The sequence below is a fragment of the Rhizomucor pusillus genome (assembly GCF_041956525.1).
Source record: "Rhizomucor pusillus strain CBS 183.67 unplaced genomic scaffold VTP01scaffold_21, whole genome shotgun sequence".
Taxonomy (NCBI): Eukaryota; Fungi; Mucoromycota; class Mucoromycetes; order Mucorales; family Lichtheimiaceae; genus Rhizomucor; species Rhizomucor pusillus.
The window spans coordinates 185,642-209,380 of NW_027192163.1; the positions used below are offsets into that span (position 1 = coordinate 185,642).

General features: G+C 44.6%; 12 protein-coding genes across 12 annotated transcripts; 7 read left to right on the forward strand and 5 right to left on the reverse strand.

The window, feature by feature from the left end:
- Positions 1-5: 5 nt before the first annotated feature.
- On the forward strand, positions 6-2,114 carry VTP01DRAFT_5279 (uncharacterized protein; the record flags this gene model as incomplete). Its single annotated transcript, XM_069384053.1, has 7 exons — positions 6-192; positions 365-475; positions 537-665; positions 727-789; positions 855-934; positions 991-1,308; positions 1,371-2,114. 7 exons carry the CDS (start codon positions 6-8, stop codon positions 2,112-2,114), a joined length of 1,632 nt encoding a protein of 543 aa, XP_069235512.1.
- Positions 2,115-4,173: 2,059 nt separating this feature from the next.
- Positions 4,174-4,808, reverse strand: VTP01DRAFT_5280 (40S ribosomal protein uS15; the record flags this gene model as incomplete). Its single annotated transcript, XM_069384055.1, has 4 exons — positions 4,174-4,394; positions 4,461-4,614; positions 4,670-4,738; positions 4,797-4,808. The coding sequence occupies 4 exons, from the start codon at positions 4,806-4,808 to the stop codon at positions 4,174-4,176; spliced, it is 456 nt and encodes a 151-aa protein (XP_069235513.1).
- A 146-nt stretch (positions 4,809-4,954) lies between these two features.
- Positions 4,955-7,108, forward strand: VTP01DRAFT_5281 (uncharacterized protein; the record flags this gene model as incomplete). The annotated part of the gene is made up of 9 exons (XM_069384056.1): positions 4,955-5,266; positions 5,345-5,596; positions 5,651-5,752; positions 5,812-6,176; positions 6,233-6,389; positions 6,443-6,551; positions 6,609-6,725; positions 6,783-6,883; positions 6,947-7,108. The coding sequence occupies 9 exons, from the start codon at positions 4,955-4,957 to the stop codon at positions 7,106-7,108; spliced, it is 1,677 nt and encodes a 558-aa protein (XP_069235514.1).
- Positions 7,109-7,153: 45 nt separating this feature from the next.
- On the reverse strand, positions 7,154-8,604 carry VTP01DRAFT_5282 (uncharacterized protein; the record flags this gene model as incomplete). Its single annotated transcript, XM_069384057.1, has 7 exons — positions 7,154-7,461; positions 7,517-7,637; positions 7,697-7,985; positions 8,055-8,148; positions 8,216-8,288; positions 8,347-8,400; positions 8,455-8,604. The coding sequence occupies 7 exons, from the start codon at positions 8,602-8,604 to the stop codon at positions 7,154-7,156; spliced, it is 1,089 nt and encodes a 362-aa protein (XP_069235515.1).
- A 468-nt stretch (positions 8,605-9,072) lies between these two features.
- On the forward strand, positions 9,073-9,753 carry VTP01DRAFT_5283 (uncharacterized protein; the record flags this gene model as incomplete). Its single annotated transcript, XM_069384058.1, has 3 exons — positions 9,073-9,272; positions 9,333-9,471; positions 9,532-9,753. 3 exons carry the CDS (start codon positions 9,073-9,075, stop codon positions 9,751-9,753), a joined length of 561 nt encoding a protein of 186 aa, XP_069235516.1.
- A 40-nt stretch (positions 9,754-9,793) lies between these two features.
- VTP01DRAFT_5284 (uncharacterized protein) lies at positions 9,794-13,070 on the reverse strand (the record flags this gene model as incomplete). Its single annotated transcript, XM_069384059.1, has 4 exons — positions 9,794-10,914; positions 10,979-11,417; positions 11,473-11,499; positions 11,559-13,070. 4 exons carry the CDS (start codon positions 13,068-13,070, stop codon positions 9,794-9,796), a joined length of 3,099 nt encoding a protein of 1,032 aa, XP_069235517.1.
- A 152-nt stretch (positions 13,071-13,222) lies between these two features.
- On the forward strand, positions 13,223-13,994 carry VTP01DRAFT_5285 (uncharacterized protein; the record flags this gene model as incomplete). Its single annotated transcript, XM_069384060.1, has 4 exons — positions 13,223-13,352; positions 13,407-13,669; positions 13,735-13,849; positions 13,915-13,994. The coding sequence occupies 4 exons, from the start codon at positions 13,223-13,225 to the stop codon at positions 13,992-13,994; spliced, it is 588 nt and encodes a 195-aa protein (XP_069235518.1).
- Positions 13,995-14,214: 220 nt separating this feature from the next.
- Positions 14,215-14,526, forward strand: VTP01DRAFT_5286 (uncharacterized protein; the record flags this gene model as incomplete). The annotated part of the gene is made up of 2 exons (XM_069384061.1): positions 14,215-14,364; positions 14,419-14,526. The coding sequence occupies 2 exons, from the start codon at positions 14,215-14,217 to the stop codon at positions 14,524-14,526; spliced, it is 258 nt and encodes an 85-aa protein (XP_069235519.1).
- A 41-nt stretch (positions 14,527-14,567) lies between these two features.
- Positions 14,568-17,446, reverse strand: VTP01DRAFT_5287 (uncharacterized protein; the record flags this gene model as incomplete). Its single annotated transcript, XM_069384062.1, has 9 exons — positions 14,568-14,659; positions 14,722-14,878; positions 14,939-15,636; positions 15,700-15,902; positions 15,959-16,638; positions 16,697-16,755; positions 16,815-16,959; positions 17,023-17,160; positions 17,297-17,446. 9 exons carry the CDS (start codon positions 17,444-17,446, stop codon positions 14,568-14,570), a joined length of 2,322 nt encoding a protein of 773 aa, XP_069235520.1.
- Positions 17,447-17,576: 130 nt separating this feature from the next.
- VTP01DRAFT_5288 (uncharacterized protein) lies at positions 17,577-19,989 on the reverse strand (the record flags this gene model as incomplete). The annotated part of the gene is made up of 6 exons (XM_069384063.1): positions 17,577-17,999; positions 18,057-18,188; positions 18,272-18,329; positions 18,411-18,560; positions 18,631-19,302; positions 19,763-19,989. 6 exons carry the CDS (start codon positions 19,987-19,989, stop codon positions 17,577-17,579), a joined length of 1,662 nt encoding a protein of 553 aa, XP_069235521.1.
- Positions 19,990-20,860: 871 nt separating this feature from the next.
- On the forward strand, positions 20,861-22,056 carry VTP01DRAFT_5289 (uncharacterized protein; the record flags this gene model as incomplete). The annotated part of the gene is made up of 4 exons (XM_069384064.1): positions 20,861-21,090; positions 21,161-21,324; positions 21,384-21,631; positions 21,769-22,056. The coding sequence occupies 4 exons, from the start codon at positions 20,861-20,863 to the stop codon at positions 22,054-22,056; spliced, it is 930 nt and encodes a 309-aa protein (XP_069235522.1).
- A 109-nt stretch (positions 22,057-22,165) lies between these two features.
- VTP01DRAFT_5290 (uncharacterized protein) lies at positions 22,166-22,667 on the forward strand (the record flags this gene model as incomplete). The annotated part of the gene is made up of 2 exons (XM_069384066.1): positions 22,166-22,325; positions 22,393-22,667. The coding sequence occupies 2 exons, from the start codon at positions 22,166-22,168 to the stop codon at positions 22,665-22,667; spliced, it is 435 nt and encodes a 144-aa protein (XP_069235523.1).
- Between the last annotated feature and the right edge of the window lie 1,072 nt (positions 22,668-23,739).

The window sequence follows — 23,739 nt, forward strand, 5'->3', positions numbered from 1 at the left end:
AGAACATGCTTTGTACAACTAGCGTGAACTTTGGCCCAAAACTTCCCGGGACTGAAATTTCATATCATCGTGTTACTTCCCCGCTGGCTTTGAATGCGCTTGCAGATTCCAATTGCCGTAAGGTCAAAGCTGGAGATGTGCCGCAAAGCGAGTACAAACAAAGCTCTACTCCTTGGGTGGTTTCCGTGTCAGGTACCGCTGGTTCTGAAAAGAAAGGATCTCATTTAAACTTTGTTCATTTCGTACGCACCCGCAAATTTTCCTTCTTTTGCTGTTTTCTTGCGTTCCTCTCGGTCGAATGTTATATCCATGATCAATCCTGACGGAAAACAGTCCACTTTCTGGCGAATTTGTGATGACCAAGGTGTCTGCCATTGTGACTGGCGCTTAACCTTGGGTAGTTGCGAAGAGCATGAAGCCATGGTCATTATGTATATTATAAATGCCGTCTGGTCCGGCATTGTATCCGGCATAGGTAAACGCACGGTAAATCCTATGATGATGTCCAGGGCATCCAACTCATTTAACATTAATAGCCATTGCGCTCTTATACTATCGAGTATTCTACCGAAAGCAAAAGATATTTGATTGCCGCACGCCCACCGGCTTCGTGAGACCCAAACCAATTGAAGCCATGTTATTTATGGCCATCCTGTTTAATCTATGTACGTTTTAAAATACAGAATTTAGTCTAATGAAAGCTAATTTATTTACTCTTCTATGCAGTACGTATGATTCAAGCTATTATACTCGTAACTGATACCGCGCCTAATCCCATTTTTCGTTCATGTAAGCAATTGTCGATCACTGCCTCCGCTCTGGCCCCCGCTAATCCGGAAAATCCATTGCAATAGTTATATATGAAATACCATGGCAATTTGGTCTTGGAGCCTTCTCTTGCTATGTCTTCGGCATTGCGCACACCGTGTCCGATGTACGTACCTCTGTGATAATTTCGTATCACGTGCGGTACTCACACGTAGAACACAGAGCAGCAAGACAATTTACAACGCGTGGTTCCATTCGCCCGTACGCATCGACATTCTGGGCACCACTTTTATTACTCTTCCGTTTATCAGTAACAATATCTGCTCTATAGCGGCAGGTATCTTTGCCGATCGCGGAGACGACTTTCTGGCTTCGCAATTCACACATGCATTGTACTACTTTTGGACTATTTATTGCGGCTCTCTTGGCTTTATGATTCTGGTTGCCGGTATCCGTCTTTTACGATTACTGGAGCATCATCTGAAAATGCAGCACGATTTGCGAATCAATATCGCAAAGATTAAGACTGGTGCATTCAAGGTAAAGCTTACCATTGTCATGTCTTTGCAAATGCCGGTCACTCAAATATTGTGCAACATAAGGTCAAAGCAATTATGTTCATCGGATGTCTTTGTCTCTGGGTTTTCGCCTTCATCCTATGCATGTATGGCGTTTTCCGGGACCCGATAACTCGGAGCACGGGTCTTAACCTAGCGATATCTGCTGTATGGACGTACGACGGACCAATGGCAAGCATCCTCGTAGAATTGGCTCTTATCCTAAAGTACGCTTTTAATACCATCCGAATTCCTAACCTGTCACTAACTCGTTACTTTCAAAGCCCACGTATGACAGCTTCCCTTGGTGTTTCTGGTGTAAGCGGTTCAGGAAGTCAGTCAGACCCATCCGGTACCATAACTACGACAGATGGCCGAAATATCACGACATTCGAAACGACAAACTCGAAATGGGACAAATATAATTCTAGTACAAGAAGCAGTATTGGAAATGGCTACTCACAAACAATTATATCGGACGGAGGCCTTCCTCAATACGCAGTGAACGACGTATCAATGGACTTCTTGAAAGGCGACGGCAGAAATTACACATACGACCCGCCACGGCCTCCATCTCCTTCACATTATGCACAGGCCAATCGCGAAGTCGAGCAGGATCTAATTAATTACAATGCTACCACGGGCCAGGTGCGCACGCCTCCTCGTTACATTATGTCACCTATAGATGACCCACGAAAACTCGATCACGATAATATGTTCACGATTGGGCCTCATTCCACGATCTCCTCTTCACATCTATTAGGCAGCAACGGCGGATACCATCACTGATCTAATTCGACTAAACAGTATGCAGAGTAGAAGAATACTTACTATACAATCTAACTTGGTATGTAATTATGTATTTGCTTGAAATTTATTTTGTACACGGTCTTTCATTGCTGTCGCTGTTAATACTGTAATGATCGTCTGAAATCTGGTGCTATGGCTGTAAAAATAGGACAGATATTCGGATGGATGCAGCATTCAGAAAACTCCATATCGGAGACAAACAGAAAGAAAGAATGTTTCTAGTGTTCTCTTGCTTTGGCTAATCTGTATCACGTCCCCCCCCCGCGTTATGCACTAACTCTCATTCGATTCCCTTGTGCTATATTCCCATGATTTGCTTAGACATGTGAATACGAACTCAGTTACAGTGCTTGGTACAGAAATGTGACACAGTTGTATTTGCTTCCAAGTCTTAGCCTAGAGAATATTAAATTTCTTGTCTGAAATGAAAATTAGTGTTAGGCCCAACGTTTCCTCACAAAACTATGGAGACAGGAGTAATGTCCACGATGTTTCTATAGAAGACCTAATATATTAGTGTGTGCAGCTCTGACAGACCGTGTCAAGTCTCCTGTTTTCTGTCCATCAGCTGCATTCCTGAGTTTTACGGGAACTTATTTCAACAGATTAGACCTGGATATCCTTACAGGATTCCCGGCAGTTTTCGAGATTTGGTGATATAGTAAATAAAATGAAGGAAGTAGTTGACGATCCGGAACTAAAGATCATGCCTTCACATGAAGGATCATTGACCCCTACGGCTAATACATTCTATTTGTCACATATAAATATTTGAGACACCTCAAGAGCCTAACGACTAAACACTTGAATATTCCACATTTTCTAGATACATCGGGCGCATTTTTGCATAGGATAGATCGATCGATCCAAAGTTAATGTCCATAATGGCTTTCCACACAATAAACATTTTCAGCTGAGAACTACCTTTCTTTTAACATATTCTCCATATATTCACTAAACCTAGACGCAAGGCTACGAGATTGTTAACTATATATTACTGTATTCTCGCCTTGACTCTCGAAATAAGCAGATTCCTGTGCGTGCAATTCACATCCCCCTTGGCATTCAACTGAGAATCATTTGTCCCCTCGTTTGGCTACTTTGTACTTTTCCTATGGCTGACCATCAATATTAAGTTACTTGTTGCTTGCAAATGTTGTTGGTGTTAGAAAGAAGCTCAGCGTATTGGAAAAACCTGGAAAGCTTGACTATCAGTTATACCGTTTTCAATCAAGGAAAAATAAAGCTTCGTTTCCTAAGGTCATAGCATGGAAAAGCTGAAAGAAAGTTTTCCTTTTGTAGATTTGAAAGGAGCTTTCGGCTACCACAAGAAGTTTGCGCCCCAAATGGAAATGACGTACTCTTTTTCACTACAATCCATTTAGGAGATTGCTAAGCAGGCTGACCGGCGTAGCAAGCTGTTTCAAACGAGTGAATTGATACTGAATATGTATTGCATGGCTCTTAAAATGTGGAACTCGTTAGGTTTGTTTATTCCTCAGAACGACTGTATTGTTGTTCATTGCATTCTTTGTACAACGAATAGCTGTTACCACCACGGGGAACTTGCAAAGGTCCAAAAGACCTAGTCATGTGCTTTGATATTGGCAGCAAATATTGGCCGTCATTACCGAAAATGTTGTTATACACATTGAAAAATTAACAGCAGACTTGCATATGGATATTGCAAAGGCAAAATATTGAACCTTTTATTTCACGACACCATATGAAAACAGCACATCCCTGAATCAACCATTCTCCTGACACACCTAGCGATATTCCTCAAATTATCGCACCATTAAGGGTAAACCTTTTCCTTCAGACAGCGTGAATATCCAAGTCCACATCAAATTTGGGCATCGGATGAATTTGTATTGCTTCATCATTAGGGAAAAGGCAAACCCAGCGATAGACTAATATACACAGAAGACGAACCCATGTCATCGTATAGGCAAACATCTCATACCTTGTCGACAAAAAAGCCTGCAATCAACAAAACATTTCCAAATGCCTTCAGCTTTTATTGGATCAAAACACTTTAGGCGACCAAAGTGGAAGCGGTGGCAGACTCGTACTTCCAGTTGGGAGGGAGCTGACCAGAGGTCTTGTAGTAGCGGGCAAGACGGTGGATACGGGATTCAGTAAGAATCAAGTGGTACTTGCCGTCCTTGTCCTTGCGGTTGCGCTCCAAGTGCTTGCGGATGGAGACAGCCTTCTTGATAAGGTGGTACAAGTCCTCAGGGATCTCGGGAGCAAGACCTACATGCAAATAAAGAGTCAATACCGTTATTAACTAAACTATAGCAGCGTAAGAGCAGATCGTACCGTTGCTCTTCAAGATACGGAGGATCTTGTTGCCAGTAACGCTCTTGACCTGGGGAATACCGTGAGAGTCACGGAGGATGACACCAATTTGGGCAGGGGAGAGACCCTTCTTGGCGTTCTTGCAGATCATGTCGACGACTTCCTGGGAAGAGGTCTGCGTGTTCCTTTAGAAACTGTGCGAGTTTTCTTTTGAGATTCCAAGAAATTACCTTCAACCACGAGGGAGGGGAGCGACGGTAGGGGAGGGCACTGCTGGCAATGCCTTTACCACGGCTGTACTGTTGCGAGCGTGTTAACAAATGCGGCGAGACGTAGCAGGGAGATCTATGAGCCTACCATACGACCCATGTTGACTGATGCTAAGTAAGTAGGGAAAAAGAGGCCGACCACAGCATTAGCCCTTTCCAGATACTTCAAATTTTTCCTCACAAGCCACAGCAAGCGCTGCCGCCCTTTTGTTCTCTCTGAATCATTTCGCCGACCGACCGCAGCGCATGCTTTGGCATAAAGCGAAGAACGTTGTTCGCTTTGCAGGTCTTGCTCCACACTTTAGAATAGTGACGACACAGAAGCGTACTAGAACATACTCGATGGGTGAGGCGTCTGCACCCAAACGTCGGTCTGCTAGTCCTGAGCAGTGGACCTACGGTGTTGCAAAGAATGGCAACACCATGAAAATCAACCTTACAAAGATTGAACGCGATATCTGTGATTTACTCAACAATGTTTCTGACTACATTTCGTCTCAACGCCCGGAGCTTCCACGGATTGAAGCACGCATTGCTGGTGGCTGGGTTCGAGACAAGGTATAGTGAGAGTAAAAAACGCGAGTTTGGGTCCCCAGGGACGTCGTGGCTGAAATATCATTCTACGTTATGAAAAAGTTGCTGGGCGACCAATGTCATGATCTCGATGTGGCTGTGAATAGCATGATGGGATATGAGTTTGCCACCTACATAAATGAATATCTAAAAAGTGTTGGAGCCCCTACAAAGGGAATTGCCAAAATCGAAAGCAACCCAGCCAAGTCGAAGCATCTCGAGACTGCTACTACAAGGCTGTATGGACTCGAGGTTGATTTTGCAAACTTGCGAACAGAAGTCTATGACGAAAATAGCAGAATTCCATCACAGATTGTAAGAAGAATTTTAAAGCGGATCGTATTACATTATCTTAACGATGATGTATAGACTTTTGGAACTCCAAAGGAAGATGCATACCGGCGCGATATTACCATCAACAGTCTTTTCTACAATGTGGATACCAGAAAAGTGGAGGATTTCACGGAGAAGGCAAGGCTTGATTATCCATAACCATCAAGCTTCGCTTTTGCTCAACCAGTTGTCTTTAGGGTCTTGAGGATTTGCAAGCTGGTTTGATCCGCACGCCGCTACCACCGTATGAAACATTCAAAGACGACCCTTTGCGCGTTTTACGATGTGTTCGTTTTGCAAGTCGCTTCAGTTTCGAGCTGGTTGACGAGCTGGCTGAGGCCGCAAAGAATCCAACCATCAGCGAAGCACTCAACAGCAAGATCAGCAGAGAACGTATCTTGACCGAAGTTGAGAAAATGATCACTGGACCATCTCCTCTAAAAGCTGTGCAGCTTCTTTATTCTCTTAATTTGTACAATATCGTTTTCCAGCCTCCTGCCCTTGTATCTGGATCAATTGCAGATCCTCGCCGGGCCGTACACGCGGTCGGTGCAGCAGAATGGTATGTTCATAACTTTGGATAAGAGTCAAGGGACAAGGTCATTAACAAAATAATAGGCTTATTAAGCACGTTGCAGACTTCCAAACAACATCTTCCAGTGATATTCGTCTGATTTACTATTCTGCATGTGCTCTTCCATTCTTGAACGGTACTAGTGAACAAAAAGGCAAGCAAGTGCCTGCTGTGCAAATCATGCTCAGAGACTCGTTGAAGGTTAGACAGTGAGAAGTTCCTAGCGTCCATTGCGGCTGACATTGTCTTTGTAGGCGCCAAATGCAGATGTAACAAATATTTCCACTGTTTTCAAAGGTATACCCATGTTTCAGCAGGCAGCCAACGATAATACATCGCAGCCAGTTTCTCGAAGCGAACTAGGTATTTACGAGGGAATGCATTTTTGTTGCGACTCGGGCCAGCTCACAGCGATCCTAGGTATGATCATTCGAGATATGGGTGCACGCTGGGAATCCACTCTGAAAGTGGCCTGCATCGACGAGCTCCTGCAAAAGCTTCCATCAATTGCTTGGGACAAACCTGACGAGATCGACGGTATGTGTATTTTGATATAGACTTTCAAAGATATTTGCTATATCCCAGATATTGTAGATGCTGCTGCCCAAGAAATAGTTGTAAAATATGTGAACCTGCATAAGAAAGCAATCGAATATGACATTACGAAATGCTATGAATGGAAGTACTTGATCAATGTAAGTACTTTGTAGCTTTTCATCCCTATCATATATTACAGCCGCCTAATAACTTTGTGACAGGGCAAGAAGGTGGCAGAGCTCCTTGGTATCAAGCCGGGTCCTATCCTGGCGGATATCTTGAAAACATTAATGATTTGGCAATTGGATCATCCAAATGGCACAGAAGAGGAGTGTACCAAGATGTTAAAGTCGTATTGGCAGCAGAAACAAAGAAATCAATAGCATATGTAGTATATCTAAATACAAAACATTTTGCATATATTTCTTTCAAGCAGTTGCTTTCACTTCTCCTAATAAGATCGTTTTATCTGTGCTAGCGCTCATGACAATGGGTTCCTTTGGATGCCAGTCTACGTCGTTGACACAGCCCTTGTGTCCTGGTAATTTGTAGAGGATTTTTCCTGATGCCACTTCCCAAATAACCAAAGTACGATCTGCCGAGCCGCATGCTACTCTGCTTCCGTCAGTCGACCAGCAAGGTCTTATAAGGTTCTTCTCAAAACCGTGCGGAGCTCCTTCCAAAACCTTGGTGCATCTATCTGCCGGCGCAAAAGGCTTCACGTCCCAAATACGCACTACAACATCCGTCAGCAACCTCTCAAAATACTGTCCATAGATGTTTTATAGTACCTGTATTATCCATTGCATTTGAAAGGAGATATGATCCATCCGGACTTAGTGACATGCCAGCGATTGTATCGTGATGGCCGGATAAGGTGTAGGCAACCGCCTTTTTGCGTAAATCCCAGACCTTTACATTCGACTCAGTATACCACAATAAATGGCATCAAATATTCATATTCATCTCACCTTAATTTCATTATCGAGACCTCCTGTGTAAACCATGTCGCCTGCATCGCTGAAGCAAACGCTGGTGACTTGATATTTATCTTCGAATGTCTGTACTGCCTCCTTTGACCGATTATCCCACAGTTTGATCGTTTTATCATCGCTTCCAGAGACAACCATCTCTGGTCCACGACGTGCCACCTGGCAGCTATTTACTACAAGCGTGTGACCTTTCCATCGTCGAACTCGTTCACCAGTCTCAACGTCCCAGATGCCCAGCGTTTTGTCGGCAGAACATGTGAATATTTGGCTGATCGTATCAAGAATGTCAGCATCACGCATTGCTCCTTATAAAATTCAAGATCCTGTTCAACGTTACCTAGCATCTCGAGACCAGTGCAATTCCATAACAGCATTTGTGTGTCCTTTCATTACTCCATAATTTTTGCAATCACCATACGTATTCCACAAAACTATGAAAGAAAAACAAATAAATGAGCATCCAATTGATCATGAATATGGCACACATTATAAACTCACATATCTGGCGGTCAAACGAAGCGCTTGCGATATGCTCACCGCTAGGATCGAACTTGCAAGTAAAGATCTCGCCCTGTGTGTTCAAAGTTAGCGTTGAACCTTCAACATTTAAAGCGCGTCTCACAAGGTACCTCATGTCCAATAAGCTGCATTACTGGAGCTTGCAAACCAGAAGTACGTTTTACCTAAGCGATAAGTCAAAAGATTGCTCGTGGCATGTCTAGATTCAAATAGCTTACCGTGCCGACCAAGGCATTGCTGATACCCGATCGCTCTGAGGAAAGTACAACGCTTTTGCCTGCTGATTCGTCCTCTTGTCTTGCTCGTTTGACCAAAGCGCCTCCTGCAGGCGATGGCTCTGATGAGTCTTTTCGTTTCTCGGAGGACATTGTGTGCAGCAAGGAAGAAGACGTTGATCGTTTTTGCGCGGTTGCCAATTTGAGAATCCGGTTCTTTTTTGGGAGGCAAACACTGATAGTAAACTACAGCGAATACGATGGTTTCTTATATTCAGAGCTAGTGGCAATCATAGAAACAATTACATTGCAGCGATATATTTGCTTAATGATTTTGTATGATAACAAGATGTTGATGTAGTGACTCTGTAGTCACCTGCGTATCGTAAAAGATAACATTGCTGCTTTAACATATAGCTATACACTTTAAAGGTCTTTATTGTTGATTAAATTAACGTAGGCAACGTGAGACTTCAAATAGTACACTTTGTCTAAAGGTATGGGAACGAGGTGGTGAAGAAATTCGGGACATCAGAATATCTCAACAGCACCAAAAATTTTGGCTGGCCGGGGAAGCGCCAATTTCCTTATTTCTCTCCAACGCAACCACTTTAAACCACAATGCTTGCCAGGGCACGCATTTTACAGAACAGCAGAGCACTTTTGCACACCTCCTCAAAAGCATACGCCGGAGGGTTTAGTCGCTTCAACCCTTGGGCAAAGAAACCTACTGAATCGCAACCTCCAACCGAACAAACTAGTACGATCCCTCCTTCCAAGTTCCAAGTCAAATTCTACGAGGACGAGGACGAAATCCAGTCGTAAGCTACATGACGTGAAGGAGCCAGGTTTTGAGCACTCGCTTACTGGATATATGACAGTTGGAAGGCTAAAGAAGTAGTGCGAGATCCCGAAGCTTTGAAATCAACCGTGCGATCGATAGTCCTCGAGAATATTTCAGGTCTCAACGAAAACAACTGGAGCCAAGCAGAGTTGAACCAGGAGGATGTCAAGTTCAAGGTAAATATTCCAGCGAGGCTTGCTTCTGACAATGTATGTATTCACGTGACTTGTGTCAAGATTGTGAAAGAGAGCATAAAGCAAGTAGGCAAGGAGGTATCCAACAGACAGCTCAACAATATCCGAACAGTCGATGATTTGCTGGCACATTTCCTTGCAAAGGATGAACAGGAATTAAACCCCACAGTTGAACGCTTCTTCCAACAGAAAGCCAATGAATTGCCACCAAATCTCGTTTTCGAACCTTACAAGAAATATCACGAACGACAAAGAAAAGATTAGACACTGTAGTTGACTGCATTTTATTTTACAAGCATAGATTCTAAAGTTGAGAAGAAATAGCATGTGAATGTAAAAGACAATTGTTTGCATATTCGGTTACGAGTCGTTTGGATTCCTCAGATCGCAGAGCGTTGGCTGCACTGCCCCTTGTCGTAATAAGCTGCTGCTGGAATATGTACTGCATAGTATCGTTTGGATATAGCCACAGACTGATCTGTGTCAAGAACATCAGGTTGATCCATGAAAATGTAGCTGATCGAAATTCGAAGCTGTTGAGTTTCTTCTTGGTCGGCGCGGCTAGAACAGGATCCAACTTGAGAGCGCCCATATACATCCGGCGCACAAAATCAATTCGTGGTCCTCCCGGTGCGAGAACGACGGCGGATGTATCAAAGTACGTTTGAAGAGGAAGCGACAGCAAGTGCGCAGCTAGTTCCAACTTTTCTTGATCGCTGTCTTTCGATAAATTGAGCAGGAAGGCTGCACGGTATACGATCATAAGCTGTTTCTCAATCGAAAGACTATCAAGGCTGCTGCTTATCGTCTTTACAGCGTGCTGGTGTTCTCCCATGGCTGACTGAAGAGTAAGCGCACAGTCAAGGTTTTCAGGTCGCAAAAACTCGAAGTCCATCCCGCTACGCAGAAGCACCAAAGTGCCCGCACGTTTGTAGCAATTGATATTTGTCAGAAAGTTCAAAAGTGTTTGCCAGGTTGCAAGCATGAGCGGCCGCTTGCTTTTGTCTTTTGTCGCCTTGGTTGTGAAGAACCGCAGCATCGATAGGAGTATGTTGGCAACACCGAACCGTTCTTTTCGTGTAAGTGCTTTCTGCGACACAATCTCATTCCAATCGATGGTAAATAGAGGCTTCGACCATGATGGCTCGCCCGACCGCGTCAAGCCTTCATACCAATGATTACATAACATTTTCGGCGCTTGTTGGCACACGTAGTAATACAATACGGCCATCCATAATATGTAAGTGTCATGGTCCGTGAGATGCACTTGATTCTGGGTCTCCTCCAAAGAGAATGGTTGTATCGTGGTTTCATTGATGTAATCACCGTCTGCAGCTCGAATATTCCTCAAAACTGACCTCAGTCCTTTCGTACGCAGTATTCGAAGCATGAACTCTGTCGCTATCTGTGATCTCCGTTCGTATTCTATTGAATCATCCCTTCAGTGTGAAATTCTCTGCTGAAAGCAAGATATGCACATGTAGCTCACCTGTAGCTTCGTCACCAGTTTTACTCCACTGGGCCTTGGCCATGAAGTCACTTCGAAGAGGCTCCCAGTATGGAAATGCTGCCGTGGCCCGCATAGTTTGCCAATGTACGTCAAAGACTGGTATCCTGTCAAAGATAAACTGTACATCTTGGCTAAACTCTTCCGTAGCACCGTGGCAATAAAGCGATAATTCGGCAAAGAGTATCCACAGCAATTGTACATTAGAAAAAGATAATGCTATTTGCTTCAGCATATGCTTGGTGCCCATCAACATTCCATCACCCCAGCGGTCCGGTTGCTCAACGCGATCCGCGATGTCCTTCGGGACGTGTCTGAGACAATTCCCCAATGCATTGTTAACATTTTCGTTGATGATGATATGACCTTCACTTCTTAGCCATAGGACTCGCAAAAGCAGACTGTCCAAACATCGATCGTCCTGCGAAACACACAAATGAGAGGCTTTAAGATGAAGCGTCACTTCAAAAACTTACCGGAAACTGTTTTTCGGTGTCATTTATCTGCGTATAGAATGCTAGCTCAGTATTTTCTGTTCTCCGTGCATTCCTCATCGCCCTACCTTGTTGTCGCTGATGATAGAGTCAACCGATAGTAGCATGTTATCCACATATACAAAACGTGAAATATGATCGGTTGGTTCAATTCTCGCTTCTTCCTGCGCAAGTTCAGGAGTTTGATCATTTGAAAAGCGTATTTTGATTAATTCTTCGACGTGAGTGAAATAATTTTTGAGGTTGGTCATTTGTGTATCGATTGGAGCCGGATAGTCACTTGTATCGAGAGGTTCCAGAGATGCGCGTGAGGTGGGCGGGGGAGCCGATGGTTGCTCTGCAAGTTTGGATGGAGGCAGAGGAGTAAGAGGAGGCGGAGGAGGAGGATGAGCATTTGCTTGTTGACGTGGCCGACTACTTAGATCTCGGTTTGCCGATAACCGGGTCTTGGTAGCACTTGGAGGCGGAGGAGCCATCGTTGCTGGAGATGGCGATATCGAATGCATCTGAGGAGCTGGAAATGGGGCTGGAGGGGTATTATTTGCGTATATCGGTGGTGTAGCGAAGGAAGGCATAGGGACGTAAGGAGATGCAGTTGGATACACTAGTCTGGCTATCGGTTGGTTATTGCTAAGCATATCGTTCTCTGGATAATATTCGTCCTCCTCATCAATGCTCATATCAGCACTTTTGACATCGTCTTCATAATAAGGCGTTTCAAAATCAGGTCTTGACCTTGGTCGTTCGGCCTTGGCTGCTCCAGGCGCACTTAAACCTAGTCGCTTCCTCAAAAGATCCGCTCGCACTTTCAGCTTGAGCTTTTCCATGTCGACGTTCGTTTTCTCTCTATCCAGTTCTTCCATGCGTTTACGGATTTGAGCGAGCTGGGTCTCCAAGGTTTCCGTCCTCTGCTTCATTTCTATCAACAAAGAATCCTCCTCTTCAAACTTTGTGGCGTCTTCCATGCTCAGTTCAAGCTCTTTTTCTTCATCGGATGACGATTCCTCAACCTCAGATATATCTTCTCCAGCGCCAACTGATGATATTTGTTCAATTTGTTGATTCGCTGGAAGCTCTATTGAGACTTGGCTTTTATCGCGATTACTCAATTCCATTGATATGTCCTCGGAGCCAAAGGTAGGATTTGATTCGTCTTTGGTAACGATTGTTGTCTGCGTAGAGTCTATTGAAAAAGTTTTGGCTGGTTGAGATATGGATGTTATAGTAGGTGAAAGCTTCCGTTTTCTTTCGTTTTCTCTCTGTGCAATTTGGTTCTTGAGCAGCTGGATTTGTTCATGCAAATTTTGATGTTGAATGTTATTGCTTCGCGGCAAGGAGCTGGTGATCGATGTTTCATACTCTTGCGAATAGTATGGATGGCTCAAAAGATCGATATCGGTTTCGTCCTCGTCGGCAGTGCATATCCAAGGATCTTCAACCAAGGGTCGATGTCTAGATTGCAGCGGTCTGCCTGAGCGCGCCTCGTTCAGTCCAGTGCTGGCGTTGTTGTTGCCGTTGCTGGATACTGCAGTAGGTGTTGCAGGTAGTGGATAAACATCGTCGAGCTCTTCACCATTCATAGCCGATGTCAATCAGAGCTAGAGAAAAAGCCAAAGGCTTGAAGGTCTTCTTAGTTTCAGGGTCAGCAGAACGAGGAAAATTTCAAACGGCTTCCCGTACTCTCTTAACGCATTTACAGCTGACCCTGAAACATCCGTCCTTTTCAACAAAAATGGACGAGAGCGACTCGAAGAACATACCGACATTATGCAGTGCAGGCTGTGGATTCTATGGTAACAAATTATACGACAACATGTGCTCCAAGTGCTTCAAGGAGCGGAACAAGAACAAGGATAATAAAGGTAAGCTTGCCTAACGCAGCTGGATTTAAGAAAGCATATTAATTATGTACATAGGTGAAGAACCAAGTGCGAAAATTCCCACCGGCAATGACTCTGGTGAAAGCCAATCAAACACATCAGCATCTGCATCTCCTTTGGTCATCTCCCGAAAACATACTAGATCCCCATCTCCAGTTGCCAAGAGTCCCTCTGTTACACCTACATCAACTACTGACACCACCACCACTACTACTCAACCTGCCCCCGCCACTCCCCCCGCCGACAACACCAAGCCCGTCCAGACTAACAAGGGCCGCTGCTTCAAATGCAGGGTCAAGGTAGATAGATCTCTTTTTATTTCTATTTATTCGCCTGATGTCTTATCTTACAATGCTCCATCTAGGTGCCACTGGCAAAGCAGACCATCAACAAATGCCGGTGCGAGTATGTCTTTTGCGATTCTCATCGTTATCCCGACAGACACGACTGCGATGTCGATTTTGCTAAACTTGATCGAGGTTTGTCCTCTGCAAAAGCGCATCTTTGAGTACAATGATACCAATCACTTCTTTTGCACTAATAGATACATTGGCCAAGAATAATCCGAAGCTGCATGAACGACCAAAAGGAGGCCGATCTTTCCAACGTATTGACAGTCTTTAATAATGCTTTATCGCTAATAAACATTCTTCTCTCTCTCTCCCTCTTTTCTTCCTCTCTGTTTACATAAAAACCAGAGAGTACCCTTGTGGCAAGCGGAAATATTACTAGAGATTACAAGCAGCGGCCATTGGTACAACCCGATCACCCGAATTTTTTCTCTGCACTGTCGGGGAACAGGGCAGCAGACCACCTTTTTTCCCTCCCCTCGCAGATATTTGTTATGCATCCGCCATTGGCAACACATAAACACCAAGGCTGTCTTGAAGCCATTGAAGCATTGGAAGAATGCCACCGTGCTAGCTTTTTCAATAAATTCTCTGGTGCCTGCAATGAAGCCAAGCAAAGACTTGATCAATGTCTGAAAGAAGAGGTACAGAATATTTCGACATTCGACAAGCAATCAATTTGCTAACTTGATTGGCAGTACTTGATCCAACGTGCCGAGAACAAGGCCAAAGCCGCCGCCAAGCGAGCAAAACTGGAAAAGATCTGGAAAGAAATGGAAGAACCACCGGTTGCAGAAGACAAGTAAACAAGTACAATTTACATTTATTGGTAACTTCTTGTATACTATTATGCATCAAATCGAATATCCTGTGCTCTATTTTCGAGTTCGTCCCGCTTTTTACGAAGTACGGATATACGATGCTTTATAGACCCGATAACTAGATAGATAATTCGTTAGACAGCACAGCAAAGCCATTCAGTCATCTGTATCAGTGCTTACATTTGTTAATGATACGATGGTCATCTTCCTCAATCACAACATCGTCGTCTCCAGGTGCCACTAGAATGGCTTCCAACATCCATATCGCCGCTTGATATTCATGTTCACACCCTGACAGATTCTCACCCACGAGTTCTTGCACCGCTGCTGCCCGGCTCTATGTCCACATTCCAAAATGAGTGTTCATAGTACTCGTTGATGCAAAGTTGAAGCATACCATTTCCAATGCTCTGTCGTAAAGCAGTTTCTCCACGCATACTCCTGCTCCGTTCTCATCGTCCCGTTCGCATTTGGAGCCAGCGAAAGAGGCCCGCTCGAGACTTTCATTGAAGCGCTCTCTCATCCATTGCACAGACTCGTTGAGCCGAAACGGTGCAGCGCGCAGGTTTTCATCCGTTATCTGGTTCCAATAATTCTTTGCAATTTCAAGACCTTGCTCCAAAAGTGCCAGCACTTTGATGTGAAGGACCATTGTCTCCTCAGCCAGAATAAGCTCGTTCCCTGGTCTGTTGCCGATTAACTGGTCGAACTTTGTATCCGCATATCGTGCTACAGCGTGTGCCATGCATGCCATGCGTTCAATGTCCTTCATAGCCTGATTGTCTTCCGCATCGATGCGGCCGTCTGTAATCATAAATCCGCGCGGCGATCCTGCTTCTTGATGCTGGAATTTGCCAAATTTAGGAGGAGAGTTCCCTGCGCCAAAGAGACGCACCGAGGCCATCGACAATGCTCTTGCTAACGCGGAGCCTGCACTGCCCGTACTGATTTTGCGTTCACGCGGTATTGAGAATGGGGGCGTCGTTCCCAGTGAAGGAGGCGATGGGCTCGGCAGATCACTAGACCCTCGTCGCGGTATGGCTACTTGACGCATATGTCGATCCATACTCTCTGCCCGCGGTGACGCGCTGATCTCTGCATAAATTTTCAGTAAGCATGCATGATAAATTCGGAAAAAACTCTAATTTAACTGCGTACCATCCGCGAATTGATTCGTTTCGATAATTCGCCTGTCCAGAACCACATATTCGTGAAGGACATCTTCCTCTGATTCTGTCCCTCCATGATGGTTCCGCTTGATCATCATGGTACCTGGGTCATTTGTATCGTTACGTGTCCACCCACCATTCCCATGACCCTGTTCTCGTTCATGGGATGGCACGTTACTGTCACTCTGTAACCTAAACAAATCTTGAGCAAAGATTTGATTATCAATACAAAGATCGACTCACTGTACCTTCGCTGTGGTGCCACACGGAAACGATCAGCAGCTGATAGAGGTCTCTGCTCCAGTGTCTGTCGCGGTGTATTTGGAGGCTGAGCAAAAGGCGGCGGGTCATAGTCAGCACTGAGTGGTCGTGTTGTCTTCATTGCTGGCAACGAAGCTGGTGCTGCAAATGGTTTTGGACGGACGGATGTAGATAAGGATCTTGTAGATGAAGGGGTAGGCTGGGTATCTTGGGTAACTGCAGGATGCATGAAGAACTCTTCGAATGATATTCTTTCCACAGGGTTCTTTTTCAAGAGTTTTCGGATCAAATCTTTCACGTCGTTGCCGATGGCCGGTACGTCTGCCCGAGAAGCATCGTCCGACGGTTGTCTCTCGTCTGGGAACCTGATTTTATCACCGTTCTCTTGTATTCGTTTCAGCAGCTCGATGTGGTTCTGCGCTCGAAACGGTGGTCGTCCTGTAGCCATCTCGTACAATACCGCTCCTACACTCCATAAATCTGCTTTGGCGTCGTACTTTTCGTAGGCGAGAATCTCTGGGCCCATGTACAACGGCGAACCGCAAAGTGTGTCTGCTAGACTGGCATTTGGAAGAAATCTCGCGAAACCAAAGTCGGCCAATTTCAAGAGAGGCATGCCCGATCCATCTTTTACGGTGCTCTCTTCTGGTGGTATCAGCAATAAATTCTATGTGCAATGATTAGATTTGTATGTTCAAAATGCCAAATGTCAGCGATTACATTACCTGTGGTTTGATATCTCTGTGGACAAGGTTGTGTGATCGCATGAACTTGAGTGCGGATGCTGTGTATCTGTATAGTCAGCCTCCTGCATGGATAAACGCCGCTGGCTGTTTCAGTTACCAAGCTGCTTTAAGAAATGCCGAAGTATCCGCTCAGGTACAGCTCCACTTCTTGATGATTTGCTTGAGCGTTTTCGTTTAATGTATTGTGACAAATCCCCCATGGAGCAATATTCCATAACGAGGTGGATATGCGTATCAGTTTTCTGTCATAGACCAATATCCATCAGCGCTTGCAAACAAACTATTTGGCCGGCTTATCAACAAACCTGACACTCAATCAGCCCTACAATGTGATCATGTCGTATAGCTTTCAATATCGATATTTCTGATTCAAGGTTCTCCAGCAGTTTCTTTGTAAGCTTCGACCGCAGCACTGACTTTATCGCAACAACTCGGCCAGTGGTCTGTAATACAGATAAGTGTTAGCTAAGTTGCTACATATACTGAACATTGCGGCGGGTCGCCACTGCAGCTACCAGCATTCACGGATAGTCTTGATTTCGAATGCTGGCAGCAACGACGATAAGTGCAAAGACCTGCCTTATGCTGCGCTTTGTAGACTGTGGCAAAAGATCCTTGACCAATCTTTTGAATGATGGTATAGTCTCCTACTTTCCTTTCGTGCTGATCTCCTTTATTTGCTTCGCTCTCAAGACTCGCATGAGATGTGCTCCTGTCATTAGCAGCCATGTGTGTATAAAGTGGTACAAGAGAAAGGCGAAGACCGGCTGTAGGCGAGCATCATCCAGCACCCAGCTTCATGCGCTGAGTTTCAAGTGTTGTCAAGCAAAAAGCACCTTCGCTGTTCTGATTGTTTCATTTACGAGCGGGTCTCTCCGCCAATACCACCAAATTCAAAGTACAAGTCCTGAAAGTCACCTAGGACTCCATCAAAATTCTGGACTACTATGCTAGGTTCGCCTTGGAAACTGGAGAAATCCATGCAAGCACGACCGCCAGGAGCAATGTAAAAGGTCGGCATAAGCCAGGTTCTCCCTTTGCTATCGCTGTACCGTTTAATCTCTTGCCATGGTCTTTCGACAGTTTGTCCCAGGTGATCTTGCATAAATTGGTTCTTGTCGGTGATTTTCATCAGATTTGCGTGAACAAACAAGGGTGCATCGCCATCTCGGCTGCTCTCAGTATCGTATTGAAGCATTGTATGGCCACAGAACCGTCCCCACACTGTCGAGCCTCCCATGCCCAAAAATGTTTCTACCATGTGGAATGGATACTTGAGAGCCTTTAAAGTCACCGTTAGATCGAGCATCCAGAAATCCTGCTAGGGTAGATACTTTACCCTCCATGCATATTGGAACGTATCCTTATCACCATTTAGGAACTGAAAGTATACTTTGTGGTGGTCCTGCATATAGTGTGCTAATTGCAGCGGGAGCCAGCTCCTGACTTTATCAATGACCATCTGACCGGACTAGTATCACGGGAAAAGGAAAAAAGCTTGGTTTAGCCCGGATGTGGTTGATTGCAGCGCGGCTGCTGTAGATAGCACTGTACCTCCTGCTCCCAAGCATCTCGACAAGAAATGTCAAGTATGTCAAAGATTCTGTTTTCACTGTGTGTTTTCCTATATATAGAAATTTAGGAACAGTGGGTGATTTGGATACTACCATTGTCGATCATCATCTGTGCGTACCAGAAATCTGGCCAAAAGATTGCTCCTGTCTCCGTGTAACCTTTCGAATGGAACAAGTAAGAAGGATCCCTTGTTGGGGCGTTATCCGAATCCAAATAAAGGATTTCACGGAAAGAAGAGTTGATGATAGCCGCAGCTTTTATCTGGAACCTGGCGTTTACGGTAAGCATTATATTACATATTTGTTTGTATAGTACTATTATATCCAATATACACGTACTGTTTGTCTGCGTCGCGTCTTTCTTGCATCGGGCGCGGTAATTTTTCATCCGCCATATCGCGGGCTGTGGCGCCCAGGCTTTCCAGCTCCCTTTCCGCTTGGGGAGATGGTCGCTCTTGCGCTGTAAAGTACCATACCTCAACAGGAAGGCTGCAGCCGTAATGGCGTAGTAGCCGTATAGACGTAACTGTGCGTTGCAGGGTATCTCGGTTGCCAGCGACAAAAACGATCCCGCGTCCTTGAAACTGACCATCTTTGGGTTTTACATTTTCCTTGCGTATAAAATTTTTCCATGCGTCCTTATACATCTGTATTGTGTTTTCATCGAGGTTTCGCCAAAACTCGAGGTGGGCCGCCGTGTGGTTCGGATCCGTGTTCCTTGCGACGGAAACACCGTTGCAACCTTCATCTTTCACTTCTTCCTCTTTTGTATCTGGCACTTCCTTTGCGTCTGTCTCTTGTATTACTGCATCGTTCGACTCGTCACTGACGATGGTGTCCTCAACAAAAGCTGCTCCGTGATCTACATTGTCTGTGACTTTCTGTCGATCCGAAACTCGCTTGTTGTCCGCTTCTGAGCCAGTCATGGCCTTTACGAGGATATAGAGAAGGACGACGTAGCTTAGTGTAAGCAATACGATGAACTTGGTTTTCATTTCTTTTGAGCATTTGCTAAGGTACGTTGCCATCGAATTTTAGTGCAAAAGGAGTTCACGTTGATTGTCACTAGTCTCGAGAAATAAACGACGACGGTTTCACAAAATCCTTGGCATATCCAAGATCAGCGGCGTATCAGATCTGCCGTATTACCAGGGTGCCGATCACCGCCGGGTCCAATCAGACCGGGGTGAGAAATGGCGATCCCGCAAATGTGAGCTCCTCAAGGAGACTTCTGACATGCAAGGCACCCATTGTTATTAATGACCTAAAATTAGATTATGCATTTACACGATGCAGTGCCACTTGAAGCTTGGCTTGTTTTATTGTTCCAGTAACCCATGTGCCGTTTTAATTGCTGAACAAGAAGACTACGTCCTATTATCGATTGCGGTATATCAACGTTTATTTGAAGGAACGCATGGACTGTTTTCGATTAGTCAGATATTCTCAAATAAAGAGGCAATGTATATACATTATCAGCTTAGTACCAGCCCCAAGCACACGAACAGCCTGTGTATCAACTGCGGCCTGCAAAAGCTTGTCCGCATAGGCTTCGATTTCATCTCGAAGCAAATCGGACTTGCCAACAACAAGAGCAGGCGGCAAACCTTTCCGTTCCTCCAAAGTCGCAAATAGCGGTGTGGCCAACTTGTTATTTAATTCGCAGGGTGAGTCTGAAAAGTAGCTTTGCAGGCACATTTCGGCTTCTTGGCGAGAGAGGAGATACTCTTCGCCGATTCAAACTGGTCGCGTGAAGGCGCAGTGCAAGGATATACGAGCATCTATGACTTTAAAATATCGCCATGTCCGTTTTCGTTAGCGAGCACTAGACCACATAACCAAATTAGCATTATGCTAAAAACTCGTTTCTGCCAGTTATCAATAGCTTATTAGATACAACTGCAGAGATATCCGCCAGCACTGTCACCGTTTGGGCATATCTTAATACTTTAAGCATTTTCATGGACCCAATAAAGAATAGCGTAGCATTCCTCAACTGCGACAAACTTGACTTCAGGGCTTAACGTGTACTCCACGAAAACGACCGCAACCTGAGCTTCATTGGCGAGCTATTTCAATAGACAATCGGGCAATTAGTTTCGATGTATGCCTTCAATGGAAGATAAACTACATATTTATCGAACAAGGTAGCTGTGCGTATGCTTTGACCCAAAATTGAAGCCTCATCCGTGCCTGTTATACAACCATGTTAACGACCCATGGGAATGTTATCCAAAAACTCTGATTCACTTACAAAAAGATAATTGCAGGCGGGACTTCGTCCTCCGTTCCCAATGGATGGATAAATTGTAGCTCAAGTCTATGACCATTCTTTTCGATATCTTGTCTTAACCAGTACTTCACGCAGCCTCAAGTCTATGACCATTCTTTTCGATATCTTGTCTTAACCAGTACTTCACGCAGCCGTTTTACATTGCTCACTCCTTCAAGCAAATTAGAAATGATGAGATTATCCATGGCGGCACGTTTTTCTGCTGCATCGTGATGCTGCATATTGGAGGCGTCAAACGTCCTCATCTTTTTTGTGGCTTCCTTGTAGACAGGGTGAATGCTAGATTTGGTGTTGGGCATCTTGGGTTACTTTTTAGCTCTCCAAGGAGTTTTCAAACTGCTCGGTTTTTACATATCAGATGCTCTCATGCTACAGCTCATCGATCTATACTTTGAGCGCCGCAACACTGCCTTTCCACTGCTCCATCGCAGTATCTTTGAGCAATCCATTATCGATAAGACAGTTTCAAAACCTTTACTTTACACCGTTTTGAGCATAGGCGCGAGGTAAGCCCAATAGGATTTGACGTGAATACAAGCAGTAGGTTTAGAATGGTGTTTTGACGTTGATAAAAAGATTTTTAGATGATCTTGCTATCAAGACGGATCCACCTTATTTGGCTGGTGAACGATTTGCAACTACTGCCCGCGCCGGCGTCGGGATTGACTCGCTGGAGCCGAGTTTATCTAATCTGCAGTTGTGGAGTGTGATCACAAGCCGAGAATACAGTCATTCTTCAGGTGTAAGATAGTTAACTATATACAGCTATCACAATGTACTCTGATATTAACGCCGGTAGGTCCGCGATATGCGGTGATATTGACGAAAATGTGCCTTGAATTAAGCTTGGATAAAGAAGAGACTTTAAAGACACCGATGTATTGGAGAAGACGGGTCCTTCGACGAAGTAGTAATGGCACATCGTCGAGTGTAAATATCAGTCTAGAAGCGACCAAGTTACGCACATGGCTATGCAGAATTATATCTGCCGAAACGAGCAGACCGCAATCTTTGGATCTTTTGAAATGCGATGCTATGCTACCTACCGTTAAAGAGACGCCCTTTGCTGCGGGGATTCCATCCAGCTATTGAACATTGAAAGAACAGGTATTACAAAGCGACTCTTTGGATGATATTATACGGCATTTCCTCGCTGTTGAGATACTCTTTGGAAATGTGGACAGATACTTGAAGCGATTTTATGGCCACCTTCAGACAAATATTTGATGTTAGATGAAGAGCTACAGGACTGGATCAACCAGCTACCAGAAAAGTTCCAGTTCACAGAACACAGCATCCAAACGCAGTTGCACGAGGCAACAGCGGCTTCTCTGGCTACATATACAATGATGCATGCTATGTGGTGCAGCGTGCCTATGCTACTCGATCGAGGCAGTTTGGCTTACGATGACGTGCGTATAGCAGAAATGCCTGAGGTCCAACATAAAAGAATCGATTTCAGCGTCACATAATGCAAAGAGGCTGTGGATGTAGCAATCAGAGGGCTTTTGCTACTGAAGAACGCTTAGTGGAGAAAATGTTTGCTGTTCTTTGGACACACCCGCTTACATTACCGCAACTATGCTCATGACTCCATCGTTCTCAAAAGATACACCTTCATGCCAACGGACAAATCGGCTCCTTTCTTTGCTAGTCGATGTCATGGGCACCCTTCGGCCATTTTGGCCCATGTGCGAGCGACGTGCGACGGCAGTGAAGGATTATTCGTTACACATACCAGGTCGAATATAGATCGACTACATACAGAGTAACAGACGCCTGATCATACCTCGTTACTGGCCATGCAGCTTACACAGCAACGGATACATCTGAACAAGAGCCCAATGTTGTGTCAACTATGACGCCTCCTTCGACGGGCGCTTATCAATCTCTGGAACAGGCATTTCCAATGTTTGGAAATGATACAACATCTCAACTTTATTTGCATACCTCCCAAGAACCTACGCTCTCTGTGAGTGAGCAAGTCCTGCAGGCAAGGTTTGGCCTAGATAATGTCGATTTTGATAGCTTTCAGTTCTTAAATGACACCGCTTTCTTTGAACCTATCATATTTAATGACTAGGAACAAATAGTTCTACTAACTATGCGGAAAAAATGTTCCTTCATTGAGAATGAATACCAGCTCCTCTGCTGACCTTTGTGTCGCCGCCGAAACATTTTTTTTTTTTTCGCGAAAGCCACAATTTTGTTTCTGTATATAAAGTATGAGAAATTTCGTAGTTTCTTCTTTATTCCCCTTTCTTTCGAAATAAACATTGCAATGGTACGTATATGCAATGCAACTGGAGAGCAAATGATGTTTCGAAAATTCAAACTAGAGTTTCTGAACGCACTGTGCTGTGAACCTTCTTTGCTGATGCTCTCCAGTCTAACAATTCATCGTTCCGAATACGCGTAGACTAACCAAACAAACTTTTGCCCAGATTGAACAATCACTCTTTAAAGTCGCGTAACTTGTCCAAGGACTGTAAGTAGTCAAGCTGATATGCCCTGACGAGGAGTGTATGATGATCAACTTTATGTTGGAATTACCGTCTGATTGTATATTGAAGACAACAATATGGCTGTTTACTGATACTCCTCCGATGGGTATATCCTTCCGTGTAATGGAACCATTCACTCATCCTTATGCTATAAGATTAGGAGCGTTCTCTCATTGCAGACGATTGTCTAGCAAGCACGCCTAGCCGAGCTGACGGTTGCATGCATGTAAGTATCCATCGTTGGGTGTGTTGCGTTTGAGGTTTTGCGAGGATGACATTAGATGACGAGTCAGACGAGTTTTTCGGTGGTGACAACATCTTTTCCTACCATTCATGCTTTACTGAGCGAAACACTACCTTTTGGCATTTTTGGACGCGATCTTTCCTGAATATATTTGTACTAATCCTTTGATTCAGTGTAGGTCTATGATGTATGATCCTTTGCAAATACCTGGTGTGGAGTGGCTTTGGTATGTACTCTAAAGTCATGATGGCTCGACGGCGCTCAGCGTGCATGAGGGATGAATTCCAAACAATAGACAAGCATATATCTGATAAGCAGTGATGTTACCTTTTAAGGGACTGACATGCCCTGATCGCTTCGAGCTATCTTACCATCTTTTAACACGTTGCTAATTCTTCAATGAATGC